The sequence below is a fragment of the Ilyonectria robusta genome, assembly GCF_021365365.1.
Source record: "Ilyonectria robusta strain PMI_751 chromosome Unknown BGZ61scaffold_21, whole genome shotgun sequence".
Classification (NCBI taxonomy): Eukaryota; Fungi; Ascomycota; class Sordariomycetes; order Hypocreales; family Nectriaceae; genus Ilyonectria; species Ilyonectria robusta.
The window spans coordinates 1-24,531 of record NW_025764455.1 but is presented as its reverse complement, the minus strand read 5'-3'; the positions used below and the strand labels follow the sequence as shown (position 1 = coordinate 24,531).

Below are 24,531 nucleotides of genomic sequence, written 5' to 3'. Positions count from 1 at the left end.
GCCAAGGGGTCAGTGAGATACCAACATCATAGACATTCATCATTGCATCGCTTGCCTTTCGGATACGGCGCTCGGGAAGCGTGAATTTGTACGATTTGTTTTCTCATTTATGCAATTGAAGAAACATGGTAATCACCAGGCTCGCACTGCGCCATTCTTCACCCAAGCTGTAGAGAGCGTGTTCCAAGTGTCACTCGAGAGATCCGCATTGTGAGGAGGCTTTACCAACGACCGCATGTGTCTCCTCTTTGCATGACATATGTTGGTCACTTGAGGACTACCGTATGTACCAAATAGGGCTGTGAATGTATTCTCAGAAACCAATTGATGAAATCAGCCAACTCCCCATGCTATAAAACCTACACCAGCACGATATGCTACACCCCGTCATCCGCAATGCATCCCATGGTCCCATGTTCCCATTCCCTAACCAGAACACTCCCCCCTCTCCCAAAACATGTAAACAGAAAAAATGTCCTGGCTTGCGTATGCGTTGAGTGTGAGTGTGTGCCGTTGCGAGCATGAATTGATAGGGAAACCTGACTAGGCCCCTTTATTCATTCCTGGCCCGTCTGAACCAAGATTTGTCTAAACCTACAGCCGACCAAGGGTATCTCAGCCTTGTTCCGCCCCCAAGCCCATTCCGTATGAATCAATGTGTACAACCCCATAGTCTTCAGAAACTTCTCCTCGTTTACCATCTTGCGTGTATCATGTTCGACTCTGCCTCTGTATTTACGGCTCTGGAGTTTCTCCAAGTAACAACATTCGTGCCTCGGCCCTCGTCTTGTTTAGGTGTCCCATGACATATTCATATGTCAACATGGTGACGGTCGCTGCAGGAACGGCTCGCATCATGTTGGTCCCCAGTCCGGCGTAGAATGCCCTCCAGCCCTCCTCACGGAGGATCGTCCGGAAGGTACTCGCCACGCCCCTGTACTTGGGGCGCTCTATTGGCACTCGTTGAGTAGGACGGCCGGGTGTGACGCCCATTCCCTGGACGAATTGCTCTCCCGCTACGGGACGTCGCTGGGTTTGTAGTCGAGTCCGAATGACCTCATGAGGGTATGTTGCACTGCTGGCAAGAATCTTGGAGAGAATCGAGGCTGAAAGAATGCCCACCCATTGCGCCTCGCCCTCGGCAGGCGCCTCACCCATGCCCTGCCCCGTAAACGACGTCTTGAGGAATTCGTAGGTCGGGAATTGGACTGCTACGTGTGTTAGGCCGAGCAGGGCTGGTGTCAGGCCGGAATAGAAGGAGGCGATGCCTTCTGATGTGTACATCTTGCGGGCAGCGTCGATTGTTGACCGGTAATGCCATGGCGCTTGTAGGGTCGGCCGCGCCGTGGGGGTGCTACCGGGCTTGGGGAAGAATGACTCGTTTTGGGATCGAGAATGGATGTTGCTCTGTGACATGAGCCGGGTCTTGATGACCCAAATCGGGTTTGTGACGATCGTGCTGCTGGCGCCGGCGATTATGGAGGACCAGAAGTTGATGACATGGTTGTTGTCTGCGCGCATCACGACGATTAGCAAACGGCGGTTCTCCGACATCTCCCGCTTTCAACTTACCATAGTAGCCCCCCAGCCAGCCCTTGCTCTTGTTGTAGACGGTGAACCACACAGCCCACGTCGGTAGGTATCCCATGACAATGGGCCCCAACCCGCGATACAGCCCGCGGATGCCCTCCTCGCGCCAGATGACACTGGCGGTGCCGACTAGGCCGTTGTAGATCTTGGGGTGGCCGACATGGCGACCCTTCTCGACCAAGATTTGGCCGCCCTGCGCCTGCAGCTTGGTCTTGATGACGTCGAGTGGGCAGGTGACGATGCCCGAGGTGAAGCCGCCGATGGCGCCGGCGAGGGCGTTGAACTGCGAGTCGGAGGCGTGGAGAGTCCATCGGTGCAGCGGGGTCACTGCTACGGAGTCGTGCATTTGGGCGTTGGCAGCAGCGAGGCCGTAGGGCGATGCAGCATACTCTGGGGACGACGGTCGGGAAGCTTCGGGGGAGTGTTGGTCAAGAGACGACATTCCCTCTGGCTCTCGTTCGCCCGTCGTTCTGGCCGCTTCCTCGTAGTCGACTTTTGTTCAACTCTTGTCCCGTCTCGGTAGGAATGGATTTGGCGGACGCTGGGTCGTTTCGACAAGGATTACTGAACGAGGCGTCGTCGGTTTCGCTGCCGTTTCCTGGCTCCGGCCGGGGAGCAGGCGGATGCCGTCGACGAGGGCGAGATAAGCCGTTTCCCTCCCTCGCTCTCGGGGCCGTGTTTTCCTTTGGCAGCCAAGTTTCCCCCCTCTGTAATTCCTATTCCGATGCCGATTCGGCCCCCAAAAAGCCGTCCGTCGAGGGTGTCTCGTGCCGGTATAGGAAGCCCTCGCCGCCCGATACTGGTGCTGCGGGGGGACGCTCCCGCGCGCCGTGACCGTTCCCGCCTAGCGATTGGCGCCGGCCATTGACCTGGGGCAGAGACTGGAGGGGATTCGCCTGGGCGCCGGAGCGGTCGGAGACGGTGAGCGCGATGGGCGGGAGGAAACGGGGGGAAAGCGAGGCGGCCCGTGGAGGAGGAAGCGGGAGGATGGGATGGTGGAGAGAGAGAAGATGGGAACCAAGCCAAGTTTCCTAGAAGAATGGCGGCGGGCAGCGGGTCGATGACGGGTCGGGCGGGTGGTGGGAATGCCTACTAATACGTGCTGTAAGGCAGGGAGTCCAGCGGATTCCATGTTGGTGGGCGTTAGAGCGCTGCAGCCAGCGGGTTTGCGTCGGCCGTAGGGTGCTGAGGGGCCAATTCACGCCGGCGGGTGTAGTGTAGCGAGTGGGTGTAGCGTCTAGACCATGTTGTGTAGCGCCTACGGCCGAAGAGCCCCCCCTGCGCAAAACCTGGTAGCATGTGGGTTCCAGCACTCAGCGCTCTCGCCAGCGCAGTGGGCCCGTTGTAGGAGTTGGTATCTGCGATGCAGGAGTCGGAGTGTTTTTTTTCTGCTCTTCGCCCGTTACAAGCCGGTCCCGGCCATGGACAAATGACGCAGTGCTAATCGACACTAGAAAAGGCGGCATCTCTTGGGTGTTTTGGGACCGTATCTACAGATCTACAGAGGGTTGACGACGAATCCATACCGTATACCAGGCCAACAATAAGCCCGCCTGTCGCAGGTGCGCTCAACTGCGTTGCAGTGCGGTGCATCGAGCCGACTTCTGCTGCAGGTCTCGCGTGCGTCCGCGGCATGTCTATCTCTGCCATCCCACGCACGTCCACGCACAGGTGTGATACCGACCAGGCTTATCCGGCCGGGCAGGCGTGGGATGGTTTGCTGTAGCAAAGAAAGGAACGTCGGGGCGGAATGTTGACTCGTGTTTGTCTTCTCACAGGCTTCAACCCGAGGTTGATGCGACGCAGATCGCTGGATGACACTCTCACGCCGAGTAGATGGCTTGTGACTCCAGAGCTGACCATTTCAGTCACTTGGTCGTCAACCGTCATCTGCCCTGGCCGAGGAGGTGCTCTTCAAACCGCCATCCCTGGCCGTAGTCTTCCGAGTGCCGGCTTTGTACGGAAGAGACTGAGATGCAACCCCCCCCCACATTTCCCTGCTGCACCCTTCCCCGTGACCGCATCCACCCACCCCCGATCCGCAAGACCGTTCTTTCATCCCCCCATGCATGCAAAACGGCAGAGTCACGTGGAAGGTCACGCTCCTAAACCGTCTGGCCGCCCCACTGCAACCAACGAGCGAGCGAGCGAGGAAGGAATGGTCATCAAGGCAAATAGCACGTGACTTCCCGAGCTCTCCCAGAAGTTTTGCTCCCTCAGCCCATCCATTTCGCGCATTCCCGAACCCGACGACGAACGACGGAATCGACGACGCCCTCCAACGACCCCCAGCTCCTCGTCAATCCCTCAACCATGAAGTACTCACTCGCCCCCTACATTCTGCGGAGGCCCTGGTTGGCCCGGCTCTTCAAGCCCGCGGCCACCTGGTACGTCAACGCCGCCGGCTACCGCCAGCTCGGCCTGAGGTACGCGAACAAACCCCCCTCTCGACCGAACGATGCGAATCCAGCGACTTAAAACACCCAATTGGGCGGTCTTGGACACCTACGGTCCCCTGTGGTCTCGATACGGACTTCTTTTGCTGACCGGGTCATTCAATTGATGCAGACACGATGACCTTCTCGAGGAGGAGAACGATGCCGCCCAGAAGGCCCTCAAGCGAATCTCCGCCAAGGACTCCTACGAGCGAATCTACCGTATCCGCCGCGCTGTTCAGTGCAGTTACCAGCACAAGCTGCTTCCCAAGGAGCAGTGGACCACCACCGCCACTGTACGATCCCCCTCGGCAATGACCACGACCGCCGAAGAGAACCTGGCTAACCCTCCTTACCACAGGATACCCGCTACCTATCACCCGTCATCGAAGGCATCAAGGCCGAGATGGCCGAGAAGGAGGAGCTCGACTCCATTGCCGTCATCCGCAAGAACTAAGCGGTCCGGTTGACCAATCGGGGAATTTGACGAGTGTATAGAGTAGGAGGATGGGTGGTTTGAGCGTGAACAGCGCCTCCAAAGAGCGAACGGCGACCCAAATGGACTAGACAGTCGCGTGTACCCTATGTATAGAGGTCGTCTACTGACTCACTTTACACAATTGTTCCTATCCGTTTGTTTTTGTGATGTCTTGTTATTATTTTCCTGGACTTCTTTTTCGTAATTTACAATGTGCCGCCATCTGGATCAGGTTCTAAACGAAGAATTCATCTCCAAGCAGACCCTATGCGGCGGCCCGGGAACTCCAATCGATGAGATGAGAATTCCAGGAACAGCTTGGTCCAGGGTCTGTATATCTGCACCGCCCCTCATGGCCAGACTAGAGGTCTGGCCGGGTCCTCACCTCCCACAGCCTTCTTCCCAAACACAATCCCCCAGGAACCATGCCGAGACACCATACGCCGAGCCAGATTTGGATCGTTATCTGTCGACATTCATCCGTCCTTTTCCGACCGTCTCCCAGGATGCGACTCCGTCCCAAACAATGGTGCAAATATGGCCGTTAATGCTTTTCTCGTGCCCTCCTCTTTATGACTGAACAAACAAGTGATCAAGTGGCTGACACCTGTACCAGCAGAGGTCTAGAAGAACATGACTGGCTTATACACGCTGATAGAACAGCAGGTAGGCCACCTTGTTGTCCTTGATGCTGTCCTTGACCTGCTTCCCCTTCCCACTGCCGTTGCTAGCGCCATTGAGAACACTGCTCCATCGTTGCTTATTCCCCCCAGGGGCAGTTGTGACCTGCTTCCACCCGTCCTCGTCTCCCGTGTCCTCATCCATCATAGTGCCAAATCGATTGCCCGAGGCACCAGGAGCAGGACTCTCGTTGCGAGTGTCCTTGATTCCCTCCTCTTCGCCACCCTCAGCAACATCATCACTCCGCACTCGTCGAATGATGGTGTCGTCGAGGCGGATCCACTCCCGGCCCTCTTGACGTCGCACATCAACGGTGTAATGACCACCGCTGGCGTTCTTGCCGTGGTGGTACACCACGCTGATCAGCTTGTACTTGGGCATGGATCCCTCACCCAGAGTCTGACGTGTCTGTCGAGACAGGGCTTCGCGAGGGATCTCAAGATCCAAGGGATATCCAATCTTCTTCCAGATCTTGACAGTGCCGTTGCCCTCTGCATCAAACTGGAATCGCTTGAGGTGCAGAATGAGTACGGGGGGAAGAGACTCGATGAAAACCTGTTTGGTGGCTGTCACATCCTTGCCACGGGGCGAGTTGAAGTTTCCTTGCATACGCTCAGGTCGGGTTAGTCCACGCAAGGCGTCCACCACGTTGCGCACATCTGGCGAGCCAATATCCAACTGGAGCGGCTGATAGGGCTCGGTGGTGATGGAATCCTTGAGCCCTGGCACTCGGAACTCGGACCTCAACAGGCCACCAAAGATCTTGGTGATTGGGGTTGACGAGTTTGAACCAGCCGACCGAGTCACAGCCGCACGCTGCTTTCGGCCCACCTCAAGCCAGTCACCAGCAGGATTGGCAGCATCCTGACCTGGGGTGGCCTCTGAGATGCCTGAAAACAACGAACTGCCCATGACTGAAGTGCATTCATCATCGAGAGACTGGAGCAGGAACCCGAGGAATTCCTCAGCATCTTGCTGATGACCGCGCTATCTTAAGTTAGTAAGAATGGTCAGAGATATGTGGAGAGATTGTTGCATACCCTCATGCTGGCAAACCGGGAAAGCTGCTTTATGGCCTCGTAAACGAAGTCAGGGGTAAAGGGCTCGCCATAGCGCTCAAGCTCTTCATTTTTCAAGGCACGTCTCAATGCCTCGGCGGATGAAGCCGACTTGATCAACTTGTACTCATGCATAAACATGATCCTACGGTTGATTAGAATTACATACTAGGATGTCTGACTATGGATTGACTTACATGGCGTCGATCAGAGGTGTCTCACTTTTGAAGCTGTGAACAGCTCGCTTGCTCACTTGATCCAAAAAGTCATAGAAGGGAACGCAAAACATCAAAACTTGGAGGACCTAGGGCTAATTAGTAGTCTGTGCAGACACATTTAGATGCTGCCACTTACCGAGTTCATGTAACACATGTTCCCGGTGTTGATCAAGCCACGGGGCTCAAGGAACGAAATCTTGTCACCTCCACCAACGTGATACGCGTAAATGGCTTCCGCCACCGAGCTTGCGTTGGCCTTGGAGAAGCTTGCAGTAGAGCCATTGGGGCCTCCAACAACGCCATCAGCATCGTGGCTATTGGTGCCCTCAGCTCCAGATGAGGAGCCATTGGGCCCAGTAGACTTCCCTGCAGCAGCAGACTTCGCGAAAAGGTTCGCCCAGCTTGATGGAGGAGCCTTGGCTGGAGCGCTGGTAGCAGATTCGGGGGCAATGGAATCATGCTCAACTGGAGCGATGTCGACATCAGCGGACGCTGTGACCTGTGCCGCTTTCTCAGCAGCTACCTCACCATTCACTGGCTTTTCAGCGCGAGCAGGTTTGGTATCCTTGGCGCTGCCCTTAGGGAGGGCAGGAACGGCAGGAACGGGGTGCGCGCCAGAGCGAGCAGCGGGCTTGCCACCAGCTGTGGGCGTAGCGCTGGTGGCTGTGTTGGCCCGAGAACGTTGTTGGAGAGAGATTGGGGTTGTGGGCGTAGAAGGAACAGCCTCAGCGGATTGACGTTGAGTTTCAGATCGCGCATCGGAGACAATGGAGGGTTGGGTGGAGGCAGGGGAATCCTTCGGTGTCGACTCTGGTCCGGTGATTTGTTCAATTTGTTCCGCGGCGGCTTCGTGTTGCTCAACCGGGAGGGAGACAGCCTGGCTGTTCGCGTTGAGTGGCTTTCTCCGGCGCCTCGACTTTGCTGTTCTGACTGGGAAATCCGAGTCAGGTCTTGAGAGCCAAGGCAGCTGTAAATGGTTAGCAAGTGCAGCATAGTTATGGCTCCCACCGGAACTTACAGGTGCTCGGAAAGGCTCCTTAGGCACTTCCACAGGAGACGGCTCCGGCGCAGCAACAACGGGGGGGATCGGCTCTCTTGTCTGGGGAGTCGGGGGAGTCGGGGGATGATGCATTTGCGACGAGTGGGTCGAGGATGGGGTATGAGGCGGGATCGGAGCCGGCACTGGCGGAGGCTGGTAGGGCGTGGAGAGAGCAGGCGACTGTTGGGCGGGACGAGGATAGCTGGGCGGCACAGTGACGCCGACCATGGGGACGTATTGGTGCATGGAGGGAGGCGATCGGGCGTAGTTCTGATATGGCATGTATCCGGGCTGATGAGGCATGCCGCCATTCTGGTACTGGGGCGGCATGCCGTAGTACTGCTGGGGCGAATATGGCATGTAGTTGGCATACATGGGGTTCACGTGCTGGTGTTGGTGCTGATGCTGATGCTGGTGATGCTGATGCTGGGGTTGATGGTGATACTGTGGGACGTAGGGAGGGGGCTGCCTCCTGCGAGGGCCTCCCAGACCACCAGACATGTCGACACCAGGCATACCGCCAACTCCTCCCTGTATGTTCTGCCCAGCCGGCAGATGGCGGTTACTCATCGTGCCGGCTTGGGGGTTGAATGAAGACGGGTGCCGCCCAGTTGGCGCGACTCCCGCGGCCACGTCGTTGCTGCTGAGGCTCGAGAGCGGAGGGATTCGCGATGGCGGGCTCCAGGATGGAAGCTGCGTCGGATCGGGGAGGATGGTGAATTGCGGGTTGCGGAATCGGGGATCGCAGATTGTTTGCGCGACACGACTTCCTGCAGCGGCCTGATTTGCTGCAAGACGACGACGGGAGGATAGCGATGACGGAGCGCGCAGAGGGGCGGCTTCTGGCTGCTCGGGAACGAAACCGAAGCGGGAAAACGGAAGGCCGCAGGGAGAAGAAAAGGGGTGCGCAAAAAGGAGCGGAGAGGTCCAAGTATTCCCAGAGGACACAGGCCGAAGAAGATACGCACCGGGAGATCTGCGTCAGGCCGATGGTTGGCGTTGGAAGAATAAAGAATAAAATTTGGGACCCGGAGTTTCCTGGCACCTAGGCTGCGAAGGTGCTCACGAGCCAAGCCAAGTTGCGCCGGGTCGCCCCTAGTGGTCTGTCTCCGTAGGTAGGTACCTAGGGGTGGCCCAGCTCGCAGTGGCCGCCCTGAGCCGGAGAGGGCGAGATGTTTCTGTCTGAGGCAGAAATTGATGCTTGACACCAGGCAGCCAGGATCGCCCTCTGGTCCGTGCTCCTGAGTGCCCCGCATGCCATGGCACGCACGCAGCAATCCCCTGCGTTTAGGCACCTCGTTGCGCTGTAACCGGTCCCTACAGCGCCTATGCCATCTCGCTAAAGCTGTTGGCGATGACCCCCAACATTTGGGCAATGTCACGCATCAGAGCCTAGGTCAACTGGGTCAACTCTGAAGCCATGGGAGCATCCTTGCTCCCCTCCGGTTCTACGTTCTCTTGCACGCACCCTCCAAATAGTTACGCCTCGCAGATGTACTCTATACACTCGTAAACAATCTAATTGTTCCGCGTCTTTTGTGTGACCTTGAATATGCTGTGTTTGGTTTCACTTATATTGGCCTCACATCCGTATCATGGCGTCACATACCATGGTAACAATCCCATACACACGCTGTGCCCAGATAACTCCGTAACAATGCCACCAGGGGTTGGCCAGTCTTACCCCGTTGTCCCAACTCCTTTGATTCCGTCCTATTCATCTCTAAACAACCACCTGCCACCTGGTCGCATCGCTTCTCGATACCTTTCCTGTACCGACTGTTTGTTGCGCTTCTCTGCCTCCGCCCTGTCTGCCTCTAGCTCCTGAGTGCTTGGGAAGTCGGCATTCCAGAAGCCTGGTGGAGAACGCATGCGGGAGTATCGATGTCGATGCTTGCCATACTTGTTTGCTAGCTCCTGGGTCTTTGCCTCGACCCAAAGCTCGTCCCTTTCAGTTTTGTTCATCGTGGTAAGTCGGTAAGCGTAGTCGCCCAAATAATCCTCCAGTAACTTCTGCTCTTCCTGTCGTTGCGCTGGTGTAAGGGGTGGGTTGGGGCGTTGTGAAAGGGCCAATGCTCGGAACTCCTTCCCGCAACAGTGCATGTCGGTACATCCTGGCAAGCAAGCCCTCTCATTTCTGTCTCGCACAACATCTGAGAATGCAAAGTCGTGACCCTCATTAGCAAGGGGATTGACTTTGAAATCATCCGGGCGTAATTCCGACGGCGGTTTGTTTCGGAGGAGCCCGGTTGAGATTTTGTGCGCCAGAGGAGACCTCGTGTCTTGAGGTAGGAGTCTGGACTTGGTGAGGCCCGATCGGCTTAGAGTGTTTGACGACTGAGCTGCTGTCTTTTCTCTCGAGCGTACATCTTGTTCAAATGGAAGCTCGCGTCGCCCTGGGATAGGGAGATCACCTGGAAGAAGGCTGGCCCTTACCCGTGGTCGAGGATTGGAACGTGTAATCGTTTCATCGTCACGGGCAGATGGGCTGTTTAGGAGCGTATCCAGTCGACCCTTAGGGACTGGCTTCATCCCACTCTTCAACTGCACTTCCTTGGCCCCTCTTTTGTAGGTGCTTCCGTCCTCCGCTAGGGCGGAAATGGCGTCACTCAGTCCCTTTCTAAGGGGAGCGATTGGCGACGGCTTGTCTCTCCCAGACCGGATCACCCGTCGGTTGACACTGAGTGGGGTGAGGGCGGATGAGAATTCAAGAGGTCGAATTGTTTCGGGATTGGCATCAGCTCTTACAAACAATGGAGCTGGCGTTGCTGGCGTGGCGAGAGCGTTGAGTCGAGCCCTGAGACCTCTTGCCGAATCTTCCAGTTCCTTGCGTTTTCTGGGTGTCAACATCCTCTGGACAACATCTCCTAGATCGATGCCGTCCTGTAGATCGGAAAAGTTCTGCCCCACAGAGAGAATCGGACTTGAACCATCGCTCAATTCCAGTTTGACCTTCCGAATAGGAGAATCGGTGGGCTCCGGCTCATCCCTTTTCCTTTTCCGCACAGCTCTTTCAGCGACGACAACGGGCAGATCCGACGATGGTTCCTCCTTGACTATTACATCGTCAACTCCACTTTGTGCTGGTAGGTCGGGCAAGTCGTCCGATTCCCTCGCATCAGATCCCCCTTGTGTCGACTCTGATTGTGGGTTGGCAGCCTTGGTGAAAGCGGTAGCAGAATCGTGTTCTGAACCGAGGGATGCAGCGGCAAGAGGAGGGAGTTCCAAGTCAGCTTGTTCTAGACCAGCATCGGAAGTAAAACTGGTATTCGGGCTGGTGTTGTTTGCTCCACCCCCGGTGTCGGGGTTTGTCGAGGCGCGGCCACTTCTGCTGCTCCGGTCGATAATGCGAATCCCATGCTCCTCCTCTGCGGCCTTGATCTTTTTTTCCAAGAGCATAGAATGCTCAACCCACTTGTCTCGTTCATCCTTTCTTTTCCGAAGTGCATCCTTGGCTTTCTTGAAGTTTTCCGATAAGGCATTAAATTTGGAGCTTACTCTAGCGCACTCTGCTTTCCAGTCAGGTTGGATCTCGGATGAATCGCCGTCAGTTGGTCGTGATGAAGCGCTTAATGAAGAATTGCTTGGGTTTTGTGGGTTCTGTGATGCCTTCGCTGCCGTTGCTTCTAGCAGCTCGCTTTTTAGACGAGCATTTTCAGCTCTAAGCTCCGTAGCTCGCAAGGACTGAGCATCCCGCTCGTTTTGGGCTTCTCGAAGCTCGAGTCTGGCAAGCTCGAGGTCTGCAGTTTGTCAGAGGATTGATCTTAGAACACGATGCTCCCAGGTGCGCTTACCTTGCCTGATCGCCTGATCGACGCGTTCACATGCTGCGGCGACAGCGTTTATAATTTCCGGGCGCCCGGTGTCAAACCAACTCGTCATTGTAGATTGTGAAGACTCGTGACCATCATCAATTCGATTGATATGAGGCGACTCGTTGATGCACAGATTTACGGTATGAGTTGGAGGTGGAGGTTGACGCGTCTCCACATCGCCGACGCGGGCCGCCTGGTGCGAAATCTGGCGCGGCTGACTCCACGTGACACAGTCCTGGTCAACTGGAATGGACCAACTTCCCCAACTTCGTCGTCGCTGTGCCATGATGTTTCCACGGTAATAATTTCCGATGGATGAAGAGGGAAATAAACATGGTATTTTATGTTTGATGAAAACTAACTTGAGTCTTAAGTTTAGGTGCAAGTCACCTGCGGGATTGAAGCTTGTTCTTGCCTATCACCCGTGTAAGCCAAATGCCCCGTAGATATCCTTTTTAATTTTAACCACATCTCTAGCCTGGACAAAGTGAGACCTTCAATGGGTAATTCCTTGAAACCACTAATACAGAGCATAAATCTGATATTATATCACCCCTTTTGTATTTCTGCCGTTCCTCGCCATCGGTCCCATGACCACCACGGTCTGATGCTTGTTCCGAAACTCTTCTCCATTAGAACCGTTATCGAACTCGTGAAGGGCTCTCCACGGGACCTGTTGAGTTTTGTGAACAATCAATCCAGTTTGGAAAAATGGTATTAGTCATTGCGAGTACGATCTGATATGCTTGATACCACCTTTCCTTCCCGGGCTGGACGTCCCTTAATGATACCAATCTCAAATATCAGTAAACTATCTAACCCATGTTCAGTTGGGTTATTGGTTGGGTTGTTGGATGGGTTGTTGGTTGGGTTGTTGGTTGAGGTGTGAGGATGGAAGGATGACTGGAATAGAAGAGGGCCTGCAGAGCGTTTATATCCATCGGGATTTTGCCTTTTCCAAGATCTAGCTTTTCCAGCAGATCTAGCTTTTTCAAGGCATAGCTGTTACCTGCAGCTCATAAAGGTATCGGGAAAGGTAACCAGTTGGACTAGAAACCTTAGTCTATCTGAGTATATTGTTGACCTTTGAATGGACTGGGTGTATGGTCTGTATTGTTGATACGATTGTTGGTATTTTTTTTTTTACTGTTGAGCTTCTAGTCCCCCCTCTGGGTATGTGTGTACTAGGGCACCGTACCTCTTGATCTAACCCATGTGTTAAGAATCTAGCTTGAAAATTGTCAAATCAGGCACTGTTATTCCAGTGAAAGAAGATATGGCGCCATGTAATGGCCTTCGAACAACACCCTCAAGATACCCTTGTGTGATCTTCTGGCATACTGGCTAAAATGTTCTTCGTTCCAGAAGCAAATTTAATCTCCGTCCGTGTCATTCATTCAGGTTCGCTCTAGTCTATTAAAGCATATAGACCGCTCGCTGTAAGATATCACGCTTGGCCAAGCAGAGCTTTCGAGGCCCAAAGCCCCAAGAATTCCATTTGCCACTCATGGCTTAATGTCATATTTCTTGGGACACATCGGTGAGCTACCAATCAATTACATTGACATACTGTGCAACTCAAAACTTAAGATCATCAAAGTCATTAAAATTGAGAAAAGCCTTGCGAGATGCTGCCAGCTGCAGTCGTTATGATTATTAGAGTTAAAATCTCTTGATCTCAGGCAGCACCAAAATCCGAGCCTATTTTTCTCATCAGTTTCTCATTTTCCATCATCCGCCAAGGCCAATATGATGGAATGAAAGATGTCGTCCTTTATTCTTTATCAGAAATCGAGAGTGCTTGCCTAAAACCATCATAATTGAAACAGGCATTAGCAAGCAGCAAGTGTAGCATATTTAGGTTACCAAAGTGTGCTAGATGTGGCAACAACTTGATGAACCCAGTTGGCAATAGACACATCGTAGACAAATGAGAGCGCGTTTGGGAGGAATGAGGAAGATTTTCTCAAAAAAAAAAAGCACCGATTAGAATAATTATCAAGGTGATTTGCCGGGCACCATGTCGCATTTTGACGTCAAGGTTTGTCCTTACTAAAGCGCGATCCGGATAGTGTGAATAGTTTATCGAATATGACGGCAGCGAAAGAGAAAATTGAGCGCGTCAAGACTGTAAATTTGTGTTTGAATTGAATGCAGCGTCAAGCACATAATGACTCGACCAAAAAACCCGGGACTCGTAACGCAAGCTTCAGTCTGTGGCTGTGGCTATCTCGTTGGCTACCATTGTTGATTGAGCACTACCCAATGAACCGGGAGATCACAATTAATATAACTAGGAAGCTTGAAGATGCGGTTTCCATTAAACTAACCGCACACAAACTATGAAGTCCACGAGGACGGATGTTCATCGGTTTTGCGGGGCTCGTAAGTCCAGTGTTAAGTCCAGGTTGATCCAAGCCACAAAGACAAATTTTGATCCGTGCGTAGTGTGGAATTAGATAAAAATTCATCTGGTTCCAGAATTTGTGAAATCAGTCAGCCTTCTGGGGGTGTAGGTGGTAATTCTCTTGAAACCTCCGAGCTTAGGCTCGCAAATCGGCCCAGATCTAGCAATTTGGTTGTGCGGCGCTGACCCGATTAGTTCAACAAGACATCACCAAAAACCACCAACACTAGACTCGGTTCCGATAGAAACGGACCTAGATGGCAATTCGGGACAAATGAGTCAGACCATGATCTGGAAGCTGTGCAGCAACGGAGTCGAACCGGAACGTTACGTGGGCGTTGTGTACCACACTGCTACCGAGTATCCGTCAATTTCCCGATATCTGAAACCACACGGTACCAAAATATGCACTAGTGGCTTAAACGGCAACGCACAGGTAACGACATCGCTCGCTAGGTAGAATGGCCTGTGACACCGAATTGTCAGAAGCGCGCGTGGATTGATTCAATAGTTGAACGGGAGTTCTAGTCGTCAATCCAATCTGGGCCCGAAAAGATACATAAATTTACTTGCGTCGTGGGGTTCAAACCATTCATATACTCGGGTGTTTTAGTTTTCAAAGGAGGCACGTGAATATTGCCGTCATGTTGCTTCCTCGAGGGCAAAGAATGATTTGCCTGTTGTGAAGATCGGTTAATGCCAATCAGGGAACGGAGTGCCCTGGTATCTTTTGATATGGAAAATGGTAATATCGAATGCCCAATTTACTAGATATAATTTACGTTCCCTGGTGTAGTTTAGAAAGATGAGGTGCTTACCGTCATATACCATCGACAGGTTAATATGGCCTTGTGAATCCTTCTCTCCATAATAACGGTCCTCTACCCACATGGATGGTCCAAAATCTCCAAAATTCCTAAACCAAAACAGGCTAGAACCCCGCACTCGCACCGTCCGTGCGACCATCGGGCTTCGAGATCTCATTTGGCAGCTTGTCGCACGGTTCCCATCTGCAGTGTTAGGATCGTGGCGTTTTCTCAGTTGTACAGCTAAACTTCCGATAGCGAGGGGGCAACTCGCAGTGTCCAATGGAGGGATCATGCAGTGCCACAAGCTCTGGGGCCTTTCTAAAAAAAAAAATTGAGCCTGTGCTTGGAAGGAAGTTGCTTATTGACTCGATTGCGGGCCGGTGCGTATCAATACTTCGGCTCATGTGGATGGCTATCGTCCCATTGTGAAAAATCCCCGAGGGCGCAGCCCACATTATCCAGAAGATGAGAGCACAGCAACAACGAAATTGGCCAAAACGCATATGGAATCTTGCAGCATCTTTGTGCAATATGATCTAGTCCCGTGTCACGCGACCAACATGGCCGACTGCATGTACTACGCGACAAGTTTGACGACCTGCCTCATCCCGTAAGAGAATCCGGACTTCTTTGCCATTTGTCTGTTGCGAGACACTAGCAAACAACCAGGATTGCGGAAACAAACTCGAGAGATTGCGCATATCTGGAAGGATCAAAGCGGCAAGATACATGAAACCCTCAACGAGAAAATTGGCGCACTGGATTGTTTGTACAGTGAGCAAGTGCCGGTTACCCAGATAGCTTCTTGGGACATTCAGGTAATCGAAGTCGCCGTCATCGAGACTTTGGCTCGAGAGTCCAATGGCGCGCTTGGGGAACTAGCTTAGTTGCCTCTTCCAGCCAGGGCACTCAGCTGACACTGTTTGTTATTGCCACCTGACGAATTACCTGACTGCTATGAGAGTTCTTGCGTTTGTGAAATCCCCGACGGTAGACGCCAGCCGTCGGGCAGCTGGCAGAAATCTCTTCACCCGTCAGGCAGTGCCGCGTATTGTGCGCCGTTGTTTGACGCAGCGGGAACGCACCAGCTACCAACTACGGGGCACAGTGCCGAGGATAACGCACCAGGGATAGAGTCAACGAGGGGGCGGCAGAGTGCCCTGGCTGGAGATAGAGCATCATCCGATGTCACAAGGCCGGCCCTCAGCAAATGGCACTAGGACGAGGTCGAACCATGTTACAGCGATGATGCACTGGAGTGACTGGACAGTGGCGAGGCGGGCGCTGCCAGGAGCGGATGCAGAGGTCTCGACCACGGATTTTGCCCTGTAAGCGAAGCGCTGTAGGAGGCCGGCGAATTTTTTGAACTGGCTACTTATTGGGCGCCTCCCGGTTCGAGATCGGTGGCCGCGCTCCACTTCCCACATCCCACTTTCCAAGTCCCTCCTGCCCAGGCCCTGACCACTCTTACATCAACTCCGTGGGCCCGCACTTGCAGAAAACCTCTCCCTCACAAGCACCAACAGGCGCGTTGAACCACCACCAACCCAACTTTCTTCTCTACACCTGCCTTTCTGCGCACCCTTTTGACCTCGTTCGAGCCTCCAAGACCGGCTCCTCTCAGTAAGTGGCCTGCTTTCCTCCATTGCCTTGCTCGTCCCCATCTCCCCATCCTGGCCTCCATCCCACGGTCCCTCTACACATCTCGTTCCCCGCCCCCGCCGCTGTTGCCCTGCGCTGCTCTCAAATTTCACTGCACTGCGTCACTTACCAAACATTGGGAAATCTCTGCACCCCGCCCCCGCCTACCGTTTCCAGCTCGCAGCTCGACGCAAGGTGGGCGCAAACCTTCTTGGGGAAAATCCAACTTCACCAGGACGGCTCGTCGTTCAAATCATCATCTACGCTTCCCTTGCCCTCAATTCCTTCACATTTCTGCCCCTCGCCAGCTTCCCCCGCACAAGAACGGACAAGGTCATTGTTCTTGGCTTGGCCTAGACCACCCCTCGTCTCCTGACTCAAGGTACTGGCGGCGGTCTATCCCATGCCCCTCGCTAATCTTTTGCCTCTATCGGATCTCGGGGCGGGCACTCGCGCTAGTCCACGTTTTCACACCTCTGCATCGGAGCTTGATCTGAGTGATTGCTGACCTCGAAGCCAGATCCAACTTCTCGAATATCATCCTTTCCTCAAAATGGATAACTACTCTGCTCCTTCCGGCGGCCCTGCCCGTGGCGCCTGCTACTCTTGTGAGTGCCTCTTTTCTTAGTGCAATTATGATTGCGCATGACCCCGACGATTATCACACCGCAACATCTCTTGTCCGACTTTTTGCTTTTCTCAATCTCGGGGAAATTTTGCGCCACTTGCTCGCCGAGCCGGCAGATGCCATGCAGGACACCAATAATCGACAAAGATGCGGATTCCTCCTGACCGTTTCCTTGTCAATTGGTCGCGACCCACATACCGTCCAGATATCTTCCGGTTTTTGGATTGATTCATCAATTTTCCCCCACCTATTTTTACACATACTACTCGATTTCTTGATGAGAAAGGGGTACTAATCTGTGGATGCAGGCGGCAATGCCGGTCACCAGGCCCGCGACTGCCCCACCAAGGGTCCTGCTAAGTGGTATGCATTCTTTGTCAATCCCTCCCGTTGATGAATTCCAACTAACAATAATCAGCTACAACTGTGGTGGTATGTTCTTTTGATAGCATTCATTAGTGTGATTTGAGAGCTAACATCTGTTGCTTTGAAGGCGAGGGCCACATGAGTATGTTATAAAACCCCCGATTTTCCCTAACTACGTGCTAACCAACTTATAGGCCGTGATTGCTCCGAGCCCGCCAAGGACAACAAGTCCTGCTACAAGTGCGGCCAGCCCGGCCACATCTCTCGTGACTGCCCCATGGGTGGAGGTGGTGGCGGTGGCCAGTCCACCGAGTGCTACAAGGTGAGAATATCCTGATTTGACAAGAAAGGCCGTCAACTAACAAGATTTAGTGCGGTGAGATGGGCCACATTGCCCGCAGCTGCACCAAGGCTGGATTTAACAACTCCTACGGTGGTGGTGCTGGCGGCGGTGGTTTTGGCGGTGCTGGCGGTGCTGGCAAGACCTGCTACTCTTGCGGCGGCTACGGCCACATGTCCCGTATGTTACGTCTCTCATCCCCTGGTTGACCCTGCTAATATAAATCTAGGCGAGTGCGTCAACGGCATGAAGTGCTACAACTGTGGCGAGTCTGGCCACTACTCCCGCGACTGCCCCAAGGAGTCTGCCGGCGGTGAGAAGATCTGCTACAAGTGCCAGCAGGGTGGCCACGTTCAGGCTCAGTGCCCCAACTAAAATGGCGACGAGACTTCTCTTGGTTCATTAACCGAGGGATGGTTGACGTGGAAGCTTCATGAAGCCCACGGACGACATTTGTTTTTCCTTTGTTGTGTTTTCTCGACATATTTGACAAGAAGTTCATCTCGCACACGACCTTTACGACCATTAAAAATAGGCGGCTTGCGACTCACGTTGCTCCGACTTCGGCAAGGGCTGCCTACATTCGGCCCTGCGATAGGAACATCTCAGTATTGGATTTCGTCACGTAACGAAAGGCTTCGACGAAGCATACGGCTCGACTTTATGGAGAGAGACGGATGGTGACGGTTGATGAGTGACAAGATTACAAAAAAAGCATGATGGCTTGTGAGCAACGTTCTGGGTGCCCCTGCCTTCTACCCACCGCTGGGTCTGGAGAGCAGAAGATGAGAGTATGGGGATTGCTCCTTTGGTAGTCAGGACGAGATGAATTGTGTTGATCCCGAATGTCGACGGGAGTTTGATCTTGGTGTGAATGATTGTGTGTCCTGGTGTTGTCGACCCGTTCCCTGCGTTGGCTACGTCGCAGCGCAGATGATGATTCCGAGGAGAGACGACAGGTGAGCATTACGGTCACCAAGTTGACCGCCGGGTAGAGTTGAACAAGTTCGAAATATTCGGAATGCAGCAACTCGCTAAGTACCGCGACTGGATAATACACTTCAACATCACCTGGATCTCGCCACAGGATCAACAGCTCCCTCTGGATGCCGAAAAGAGCTTTCTTGGAAGATTCACGATTGCAAAGCACCTCAAGCAACTAAAAATACACGACTCGACTCCAATGCGAGACAGAATTTTACAACATGGCCTTGGGGAAATTCCGCATAGCCTGTCTTACGCCGAGGTCACCGAGTACTTCCTCGGCACCGCCAAGGATGGCATCGAACTTATACGTCCGATGGAACATTTCGATGAACTTGCCCATGCCGGTCTGGGTGAGACCGCGGCCACCCCAGATCTGGACCGACTCATCGGCAATCTCGTGAGCCGCACGGGTAGCGCTCATCTTCAACAACCCAATCGGACCCGCGAGGTGCTGGGCTTGCTGCTTGTAGGGCATGTGGCACATTTGATAGGTAATGGTCTCGAGCCAGGACTGGTTGGCTTCGACCAGAGCAATCATCTTGGCGAGCCTGGACGGTGTTAGTTCTCATCTGGGCTCTGTGCGCTGTTGAGGTTGAGGCTTGGCTTACTTTTGTCGAATGACGGGTTGGTCAATGAGGCGCTTGCCAAAGACCAGGCGCTGGTTTGACCACTTCAGGCATTCCTCAACAATGGTTCTTGAGACGCGGGTGCTACCACCTGTTCGTCTTTGTTAGCTCTGGACCGGAGATTTGTTGATGGGGATGACGTACAAACCATGGCCCATCGCTCGTGATTGAAGTTGCTGAGGATGACGTGAATGCCCTTGTTCTCCTCTCCCAATAGATTTTCAACGGGGACCTTGACGTTATCGAAGGTAACGTAGGCGGTGCCAGCAGCTGCAGAGTAGGATGTCTTGATCGGCTTGGTTTCGACGCCTTCGCCCCGCGGGATGAGGAGCACGCTCAGGTGCTTACCGGTTCTCACACCCGTCACGAAGTAGTCGGACCAAGATCCGTTGGTGATCCACTTCTTCGTTCCGTTGACGATCTGCCTTGTGTTAGGTCACTTTTCTTTGTAGATGACGGGCGCAACCTCGACTTACGTAGTGTTTTCCGTCGGGAGTCTTCTCCGCGGTGGTGCGCAGGCCCGCGACATCCGAACCAGCAAACGCCTCAGTAATAGCCAGACACAGCTTCTTTTTGCCGCTGAAGACCTCGTCGGAAATCTTCTTCTTCCACGCCTCGTCCCGGGCAAAGTTCAACACGGCGGTCAATCCAATCATCATTCCAGCCATGTTGCCATCTTGGAATCCTCGGGCCATCGCCCGGGACATCTCTTGTGCCACGATCAAGTCGTGGAAGTAGTCAAACTCCTCGCCCTTGACGACGCCGCCCATAAGCTCCACACCGTGCAGGTGCTTGCCCGGGCCAAGGCGCATGTGTAGTATCCCTTCCTTGCTCATGCGGTCAATCATCTCCTGGCTGATGAATCGCCCCGTGGCCTCGCACTCCTGCGCCTCAGTATAGAGGTAGCGGTCCGTGAACTCGCGAATGGCGCGCTGCAATCGGCGATGCGACTCCTTGTAGTAGGGGCTGTGGAAGGACGGCGCCAGCCACAAGGGCTCCGCGTAGGGTACTTCGCTGAGGTCGCCGGGTTGCGGGGTGATGACCTGGGGCTTCTCACCCTCGACCGTGCCGATGGCGAGGTCGGCGTACTTGGTGATGACCTCGTGGCGGTGCAGGTTATAGAAGGCCGTGGTCGCGTCCTGGCCGGCGACCTGGCGGAGAACGGACTCGCCGCCGGGGTGGGCATCGACGAAGTCGGTGAGGTCGTAGACAGTGCTGTCGATGATGCACCAGAGCGAGTCTTCGGTGGTGTGGGAGCGAACCTCCTCGCGGGAGAAGGTCGTTTCGGGAGGACTCATGATGGCGAGTGGGCGGAGGTACAGGTGATGTGTATGAAGGATGTGTACGGACAGCAATGTTCTGTGTAAGTGGTCTAAACCCTTCTATCAAATTCAATGCCAATCTGAAGCCAAAGAACCTGTAATCGACCAAGGGAGGAGATGTTATGGAGGAAGAGAGTAGTTATCCCAGCGCGACGAAAGGCTTAATCTAGCCCCATGCCCGAGATCCTCGGGATACACACTTCGACATGACGGCCAGGCCGACTGAGGGGGGACGCCGGTACCTCGGGTGCCCCACATCGTGTTTTTAGTGCATTTGTGAGGTGAAATGGCGTGAGTCTGATTGGTGCGAACCTCATGGCCATACGGGGCGGAGGCACATGATGGAACGAGGAATGGAGAAATCTGGGGTGAGACGCGTGGGAGACCTTTCTCTGAGCCTCGGCTTGGCAACAGAGCTCGGACGTCTTATTAACATTTTTAATCTGTAGAATTTCAAGTTACCCAGAGGCAACAAAATTAGCAAATTCACCCGCAGAGCTACTGTAGCAGCAACGCTCCCCCAGGCGCCGGGATGCTAGCTCCTTGGATACCAACTAGACATGAAATCGCCGAATGACTCCTTGCAGATTCACCATAGATAATTATATTGGACGGGCCAATGTGTTCGACATCAATTAGATAGCGATACGGGGCAAGGGCTTGATGCTGCTGTTGCGGGAAGATCCCATCAGGAGCAGTAGTTTAGTCGAGAGAGAGGACGCTCAGGTCGATGTTCTCTGACCTGACAACCTCTGTGAGTCGGGGGGGAAAGGGAAATCGCTCAGAGGATGGGGCCAGATGTCCGGCGTTTCTCAGTCTCTCGTTTTGGCTTCTGGGATACAGGATCCTCGACTGGACTGCGGAGTGTAGGTACATGGCGTTGGTGTAGCTTGAGTGGGCCTGCGCGGAGATGGAGCTGCGGGGAATATTAGAGCCAGTGTCCCCAATTCCCCACCGCGTCTTGTATCTACCACTGGAATTACCCCAGCACTAAGGGGAATGAGGCTACATATTATACTTCATTACAGCGGTAGGAGACTGTAGCGTCGTCAGTCGCCTGCTGAGGTGACTATCCGTGACGCAAACACGGTGATATCATTATGGCACCTCAACAGCAACAACCTACGTCAAGGCCCCAATGCTAACGGAGGAGCGATGGCATTTGTTGACCAACTTCACGGCCTGGGTCACTAGTCCACCAGCATAGAGCAGCCACGAAGGAATCGAGGCATCATGACAGCTCTCTTAATTGGGACAGAAGGAGTGGAGCGACATTTGAAGCAGAGAAAAAGCATTTGACCTGTAACTTATCAATGTGCCTGTTAGACAATGATGTGGTGCCACTCATTCTTTTCTTTTTTGTATAGAGACAGCGGCTCTCACCCGTAACCCCAGTACGCATCTTGTCTAGTCGGCGCTACTGCCAACCAGATTCTATTCGACGTCCTGGAAGTCACCTTATACTTTCCCTTGGCGTTCTAATTCCTAATCCTGAAACTTGGAGCGTTCGAATATCACTAATCCAAATATCATGACAGAACAAACGTCTCCAGCTCCAATCCCCTTTCTACCAAAGCCTCCGGCGAAAATCGTGGGTCAGAATTCAAGATTCGCCCATCGTTTGTGTTCTTGAAGAAGTCTATAACCTCAGGGTCATCTCCATTCAAACCTCGCCCGAGGTCGTCAAGTGGAATCCTCTCCCAGTCGGGGAGCGGCTCTAGCCTGGGATCCTCAGGCGTCAGCTTGTAGGTGTCTGCGTTGTAGTATTGATTGGAACTTCGAAACTCCTGGTCCCTGTTTGCGTGCACTTGTACGCGCCACGGGGGCGGAAGAGGTCCGAGGAAGGCCTGGGAGTCTTGTAGATCGTAGACGAAGCTGTGACTTAGGAAATGGTGGGTTCCATCTGAGGCGGGACGAATGATTAACGGCCGATCACAGCCAAGTATCACGCAAACCACATCGCCTGGGCTCATTAGAATGCACTCTGTTAACTCCCAAGAGCTGAATTCTTACCTCGCTGGCATGTAGGTGGGCCGAGACCGATACTTCCTCCCGCAGTCTTGAAGAGCGAGCGTCCTTCGCATCGTTTAAACAGAATGTGATCTAGATAATCTCCGAAATTCAACGCCTTCTTTGGTTGAGTAGCAGTCGAAAAGATCTTGTTTCGGAGATATCTCTTCAGTTCCGCCAAGGTAGGCCAGCCCTCTTCGATTGGATGTCGCTCGCGAATGCAGTATTGGAACAAGGTGATGGCGTACGCATCAAAAAAAGACCCCCCACCACAGTAGGAAGCGCTGAAGAGGTCGTCTGGTTCCCAGGACCGGATAGTTCTCAGCGCTCCTAACCCACTCGGGGGAGCACAGTCCCCAACCGACTGAATGGTATCGAAACGAATCCCCTTGACCATGAGCTTGTCTGGCGCCTCATAGCGGTATTGTAGCTCTGAACAACCAGAAACCAATTATAACTGTATGGAAACACTGGGTATATATCGGGAACCCAGGACGGAGCTTGGATGGTCCTTTGGTTGGGAGTGCAGCCGAATAGCTCCCATCGGCGGATGATATTTATGTTGATGAGAAATGCGTCTTTGTACGTATCTGAAACCGATTGTTCGTAGCTGGGTTCAATTGCGGCCAGAAATTTAGGAGGTGTCATTGCCAGCATGCCATATACCTTGTCATGAGGATTGAGGCATGCTCGGTCACCGTGTCGCATCAGTACTTGAGCTAGCGGTCTCTCAATTCCGTTCATAATGGAAGTCCTCGCTATTCCCAGAGAATCCCGACCCTTGTGAATCGATTTCTTATCCAAAATGCACTCAACTGCGCGACGGAAAAGAGCCCACGAGATGACGGCACTACCAGCGTGGAGTATGGTCAGGCGGTTGGCCAGCACGATTTCTTGCACTGTCCAGACTCTTGTGAACCAAGGCCGGCTCACAAGGTCTTCCATTGCCTCCCACTCTTCATTGGTAAATGGGAGATTGATGTCGATGTCGTACCACGTTGGTTCATCGGCACCAGGCGATGTCAGTCGGAAGCCATCAAGAGTGGTCTCAACCTGAGCGCCCACATGGGCCAATAGCGAAATTGCAACAGTACTGTCGTTTTCCTCAGGTCCGAGCCAAACGACGACGCGGGTGGTCAAACTATACATCTTGGAGAGGCATTTTACGGCCACGGCTTTTTCATCGGGATCTATTTGGTTGATACAAATGACGTCCACCCACAGGGTTCGCGACTTGTCCTCATATCTGAGATGATGGAGCGCTGAGGCAAGATTCTGACCTAACTTGAACGAACCAATAGTTCCTCCACTGACGGCTTCCACAAAGGCCGGCTCGGGATCGTCTTGGGGCCCCCAAACGTAGGAGAGGCAGTCAAAAGCTGGTTCGCGGGCCCAGATCTCACTGTCCGGTTCAAGGACGTATAATGAAGGATCCATTTTGGGGTCCGGATGGGTCCAAGTTGTCCGAAACTCGTCATCGTCTTCATCTTCATAGTCTGAGCCCGGGTAGCTATGCCCTGCATCGGATACATGCTCAACATCTTCGGGGTCATAACAGAAGAGGTAACTGCCCTCGGGAGTTTCGAAGACTTCCCAGCCACTGGAGACGGTCTTTTGCAGCTCCGAGCGCGAGAGACGAGTCGACGTTTGTTCGTCGGGTTGGTTTAGGAGCACATGCGAGATTTGCATTCGAATCTCATCGCTAAAAGTAGGAAAAATCAGGCTATAAGTATTATAGAAACTGGTTCTGCAATAGAAAAGAATATATAAATAACTAGATTTCCTTCTGGGAATAATCTCAATTTAATACTTAGCTGCTAATCTTCTAGGTATAGTAATATTAACCTTCTAAATATAATAAATCTCTTCTAAAGATTAATCTTCTAGATTATAATATAAAATTAGAAATAAATATAATTCTCTCTATCTATCTAGGGAAATCCCTGGCTATTTAACTTTAGATTTGCTAGGGAATTTCCAAGAAAGATTGCAGCCCAATTTCCTAAGAAAATCCGAGGGAAGTTCGAGTTGTAACGGTTAGGTCTAATCTAAGAGTATAGAGTAGGTCCGGGCGTAAGGTG

At 53.2% G+C, this 24,531-nt stretch overlaps 6 protein-coding genes across 6 annotated transcripts; 1 reads left to right on the top strand and 5 right to left on the bottom strand.

Annotated features, from left to right (window-relative positions):
• Positions 1-629: 629 nt before the first annotated feature.
• On the bottom strand, positions 630-2,233 carry BGZ61DRAFT_100973 (mitochondrial carrier domain-containing protein). The gene is made up of 2 exons (XM_046236825.1): positions 1,573-2,233; positions 630-1,511 (listed from the first exon to the last, which is right to left on the bottom strand). The coding sequence occupies exons 1-2, from the start codon at positions 2,030-2,032 to the stop codon at positions 736-738; spliced, it is 1,236 nt and encodes a 411-aa protein (XP_046099480.1). The 5' UTR covers positions 2,033-2,233; the 3' UTR covers positions 630-735.
• A 1,347-nt stretch (positions 2,234-3,580) lies between these two features.
• On the top strand, positions 3,581-4,645 carry BGZ61DRAFT_458494 (cytochrome b-c1 complex subunit 7). Its single transcript, XM_046246767.1, has 3 exons — positions 3,581-4,016; positions 4,159-4,321; positions 4,387-4,645. Exons 1-3 carry the CDS (start codon positions 3,904-3,906, stop codon positions 4,480-4,482), a joined length of 372 nt encoding a protein of 123 aa, XP_046099479.1. The 5' UTR covers positions 3,581-3,903; the 3' UTR covers positions 4,483-4,645.
• A 469-nt stretch (positions 4,646-5,114) lies between these two features.
• On the bottom strand, positions 5,115-8,191 carry BGZ61DRAFT_100942 (uncharacterized protein). The gene is made up of 5 exons (XM_046236824.1): positions 7,479-8,191; positions 6,597-7,427; positions 6,440-6,546; positions 6,225-6,387; positions 5,115-6,171 (listed from the first exon to the last, which is right to left on the bottom strand). The coding sequence occupies exons 1-5, from the start codon at positions 8,067-8,069 to the stop codon at positions 5,146-5,148; spliced, it is 2,718 nt and encodes a 905-aa protein (XP_046099478.1). The 5' UTR covers positions 8,070-8,191; the 3' UTR covers positions 5,115-5,145.
• Positions 8,192-8,876: 685 nt separating this feature from the next.
• On the bottom strand, positions 8,877-11,465 carry BGZ61DRAFT_427457 (DNA repair protein endonuclease SAE2/CtIP C-terminus-domain-containing protein). The gene is made up of 2 exons (XM_046243703.1): positions 11,294-11,465; positions 8,877-11,239 (listed from the first exon to the last, which is right to left on the bottom strand). Exons 1-2 carry the CDS (start codon positions 11,379-11,381, stop codon positions 9,213-9,215), a joined length of 2,115 nt encoding a protein of 704 aa, XP_046099477.1. The 5' UTR covers positions 11,382-11,465; the 3' UTR covers positions 8,877-9,212.
• Positions 11,466-18,587: 7,122 nt separating this feature from the next.
• BGZ61DRAFT_100891 (acyl-CoA dehydrogenase/oxidase) lies at positions 18,588-20,623 on the bottom strand. Its single transcript, XM_046236823.1, has 4 exons — positions 19,595-20,623; positions 19,263-19,539; positions 19,101-19,209; positions 18,588-19,040 (listed from the first exon to the last, which is right to left on the bottom strand). The coding sequence occupies exons 1-4, from the start codon at positions 20,414-20,416 to the stop codon at positions 18,704-18,706; spliced, it is 1,545 nt and encodes a 514-aa protein (XP_046099476.1). The 5' UTR covers positions 20,417-20,623; the 3' UTR covers positions 18,588-18,703.
• Positions 20,624-21,969: 1,346 nt separating this feature from the next.
• On the bottom strand, positions 21,970-24,139 carry BGZ61DRAFT_536514 (heterokaryon incompatibility protein-domain-containing protein; the record flags this gene model as incomplete). Its single annotated transcript, XM_046254410.1, has 3 exons — positions 21,970-22,403; positions 22,454-22,855; positions 22,909-24,139. 3 exons carry the CDS (start codon positions 24,137-24,139, stop codon positions 21,970-21,972), a joined length of 2,067 nt encoding a protein of 688 aa, XP_046099475.1.
• Positions 24,140-24,531: the final 392 nt, after the last annotated feature.

Coding starts and splice junctions, on each gene's coding strand:
- BGZ61DRAFT_100942 (XM_046236824.1), bottom strand. CDS start 8,069: ATGAGTAACCGCCATCTGCCGGCTGGGCAGAACATACAGGGAGGAGTT. Junction 6,388..6,439: donor ACACCTCTGATCGACGCCAT/GTAAGTCAATCC, acceptor AATCAACCGTAG/GATCATGTTTATGCATGAGT. Junction 6,172..6,224: donor CCCGGTTTGCCAGCATGAGG/GTATGCAACAAT, acceptor AACTTAAGATAG/CGCGGTCATCAGCAAGATGC.
- BGZ61DRAFT_427457 (XM_046243703.1), bottom strand. CDS start 11,381: ATGACGAGTTGGTTTGACACCGGGCGCCCGGAAATTATAAACGCTGTC. Junction 11,240..11,293: donor CGATCAGGCGATCAGGCAAG/GTAAGCGCACCT, acceptor GACAAACTGCAG/ACCTCGAGCTTGCCAGACTC.
- BGZ61DRAFT_458494 (XM_046246767.1), top strand. CDS start 3,904: ATGAAGTACTCACTCGCCCCCTACATTCTGCGGAGGCCCTGGTTGGCC. Junction 4,017..4,158: donor TACCGCCAGCTCGGCCTGAG/GTACGCGAACAA, acceptor CAATTGATGCAG/ACACGATGACCTTCTCGAGG. Junction 4,322..4,386: donor AGTGGACCACCACCGCCACT/GTACGATCCCCC, acceptor TCCTTACCACAG/GATACCCGCTACCTATCACC.
- BGZ61DRAFT_100973 (XM_046236825.1), bottom strand. CDS start 2,032: ATGTCGTCTCTTGACCAACACTCCCCCGAAGCTTCCCGACCGTCGTCC. Junction 1,512..1,572: donor CTGGCTGGGGGGCTACTATG/GTAAGTTGAAAG, acceptor TGATGCGCGCAG/ACAACAACCATGTCATCAAC.
- BGZ61DRAFT_100891 (XM_046236823.1), bottom strand. CDS start 20,416: ATGAGTCCTCCCGAAACGACCTTCTCCCGCGAGGAGGTTCGCTCCCAC. Junction 19,540..19,594: donor CTCCCGACGGAAAACACTAC/GTAAGTCGAGGT, acceptor AACACAAGGCAG/ATCGTCAACGGAACGAAGAA. Junction 19,210..19,262: donor CGAGCGATGGGCCATGGTTT/GTACGTCATCCC, acceptor AAAGACGAACAG/GTGGTAGCACCCGCGTCTCA.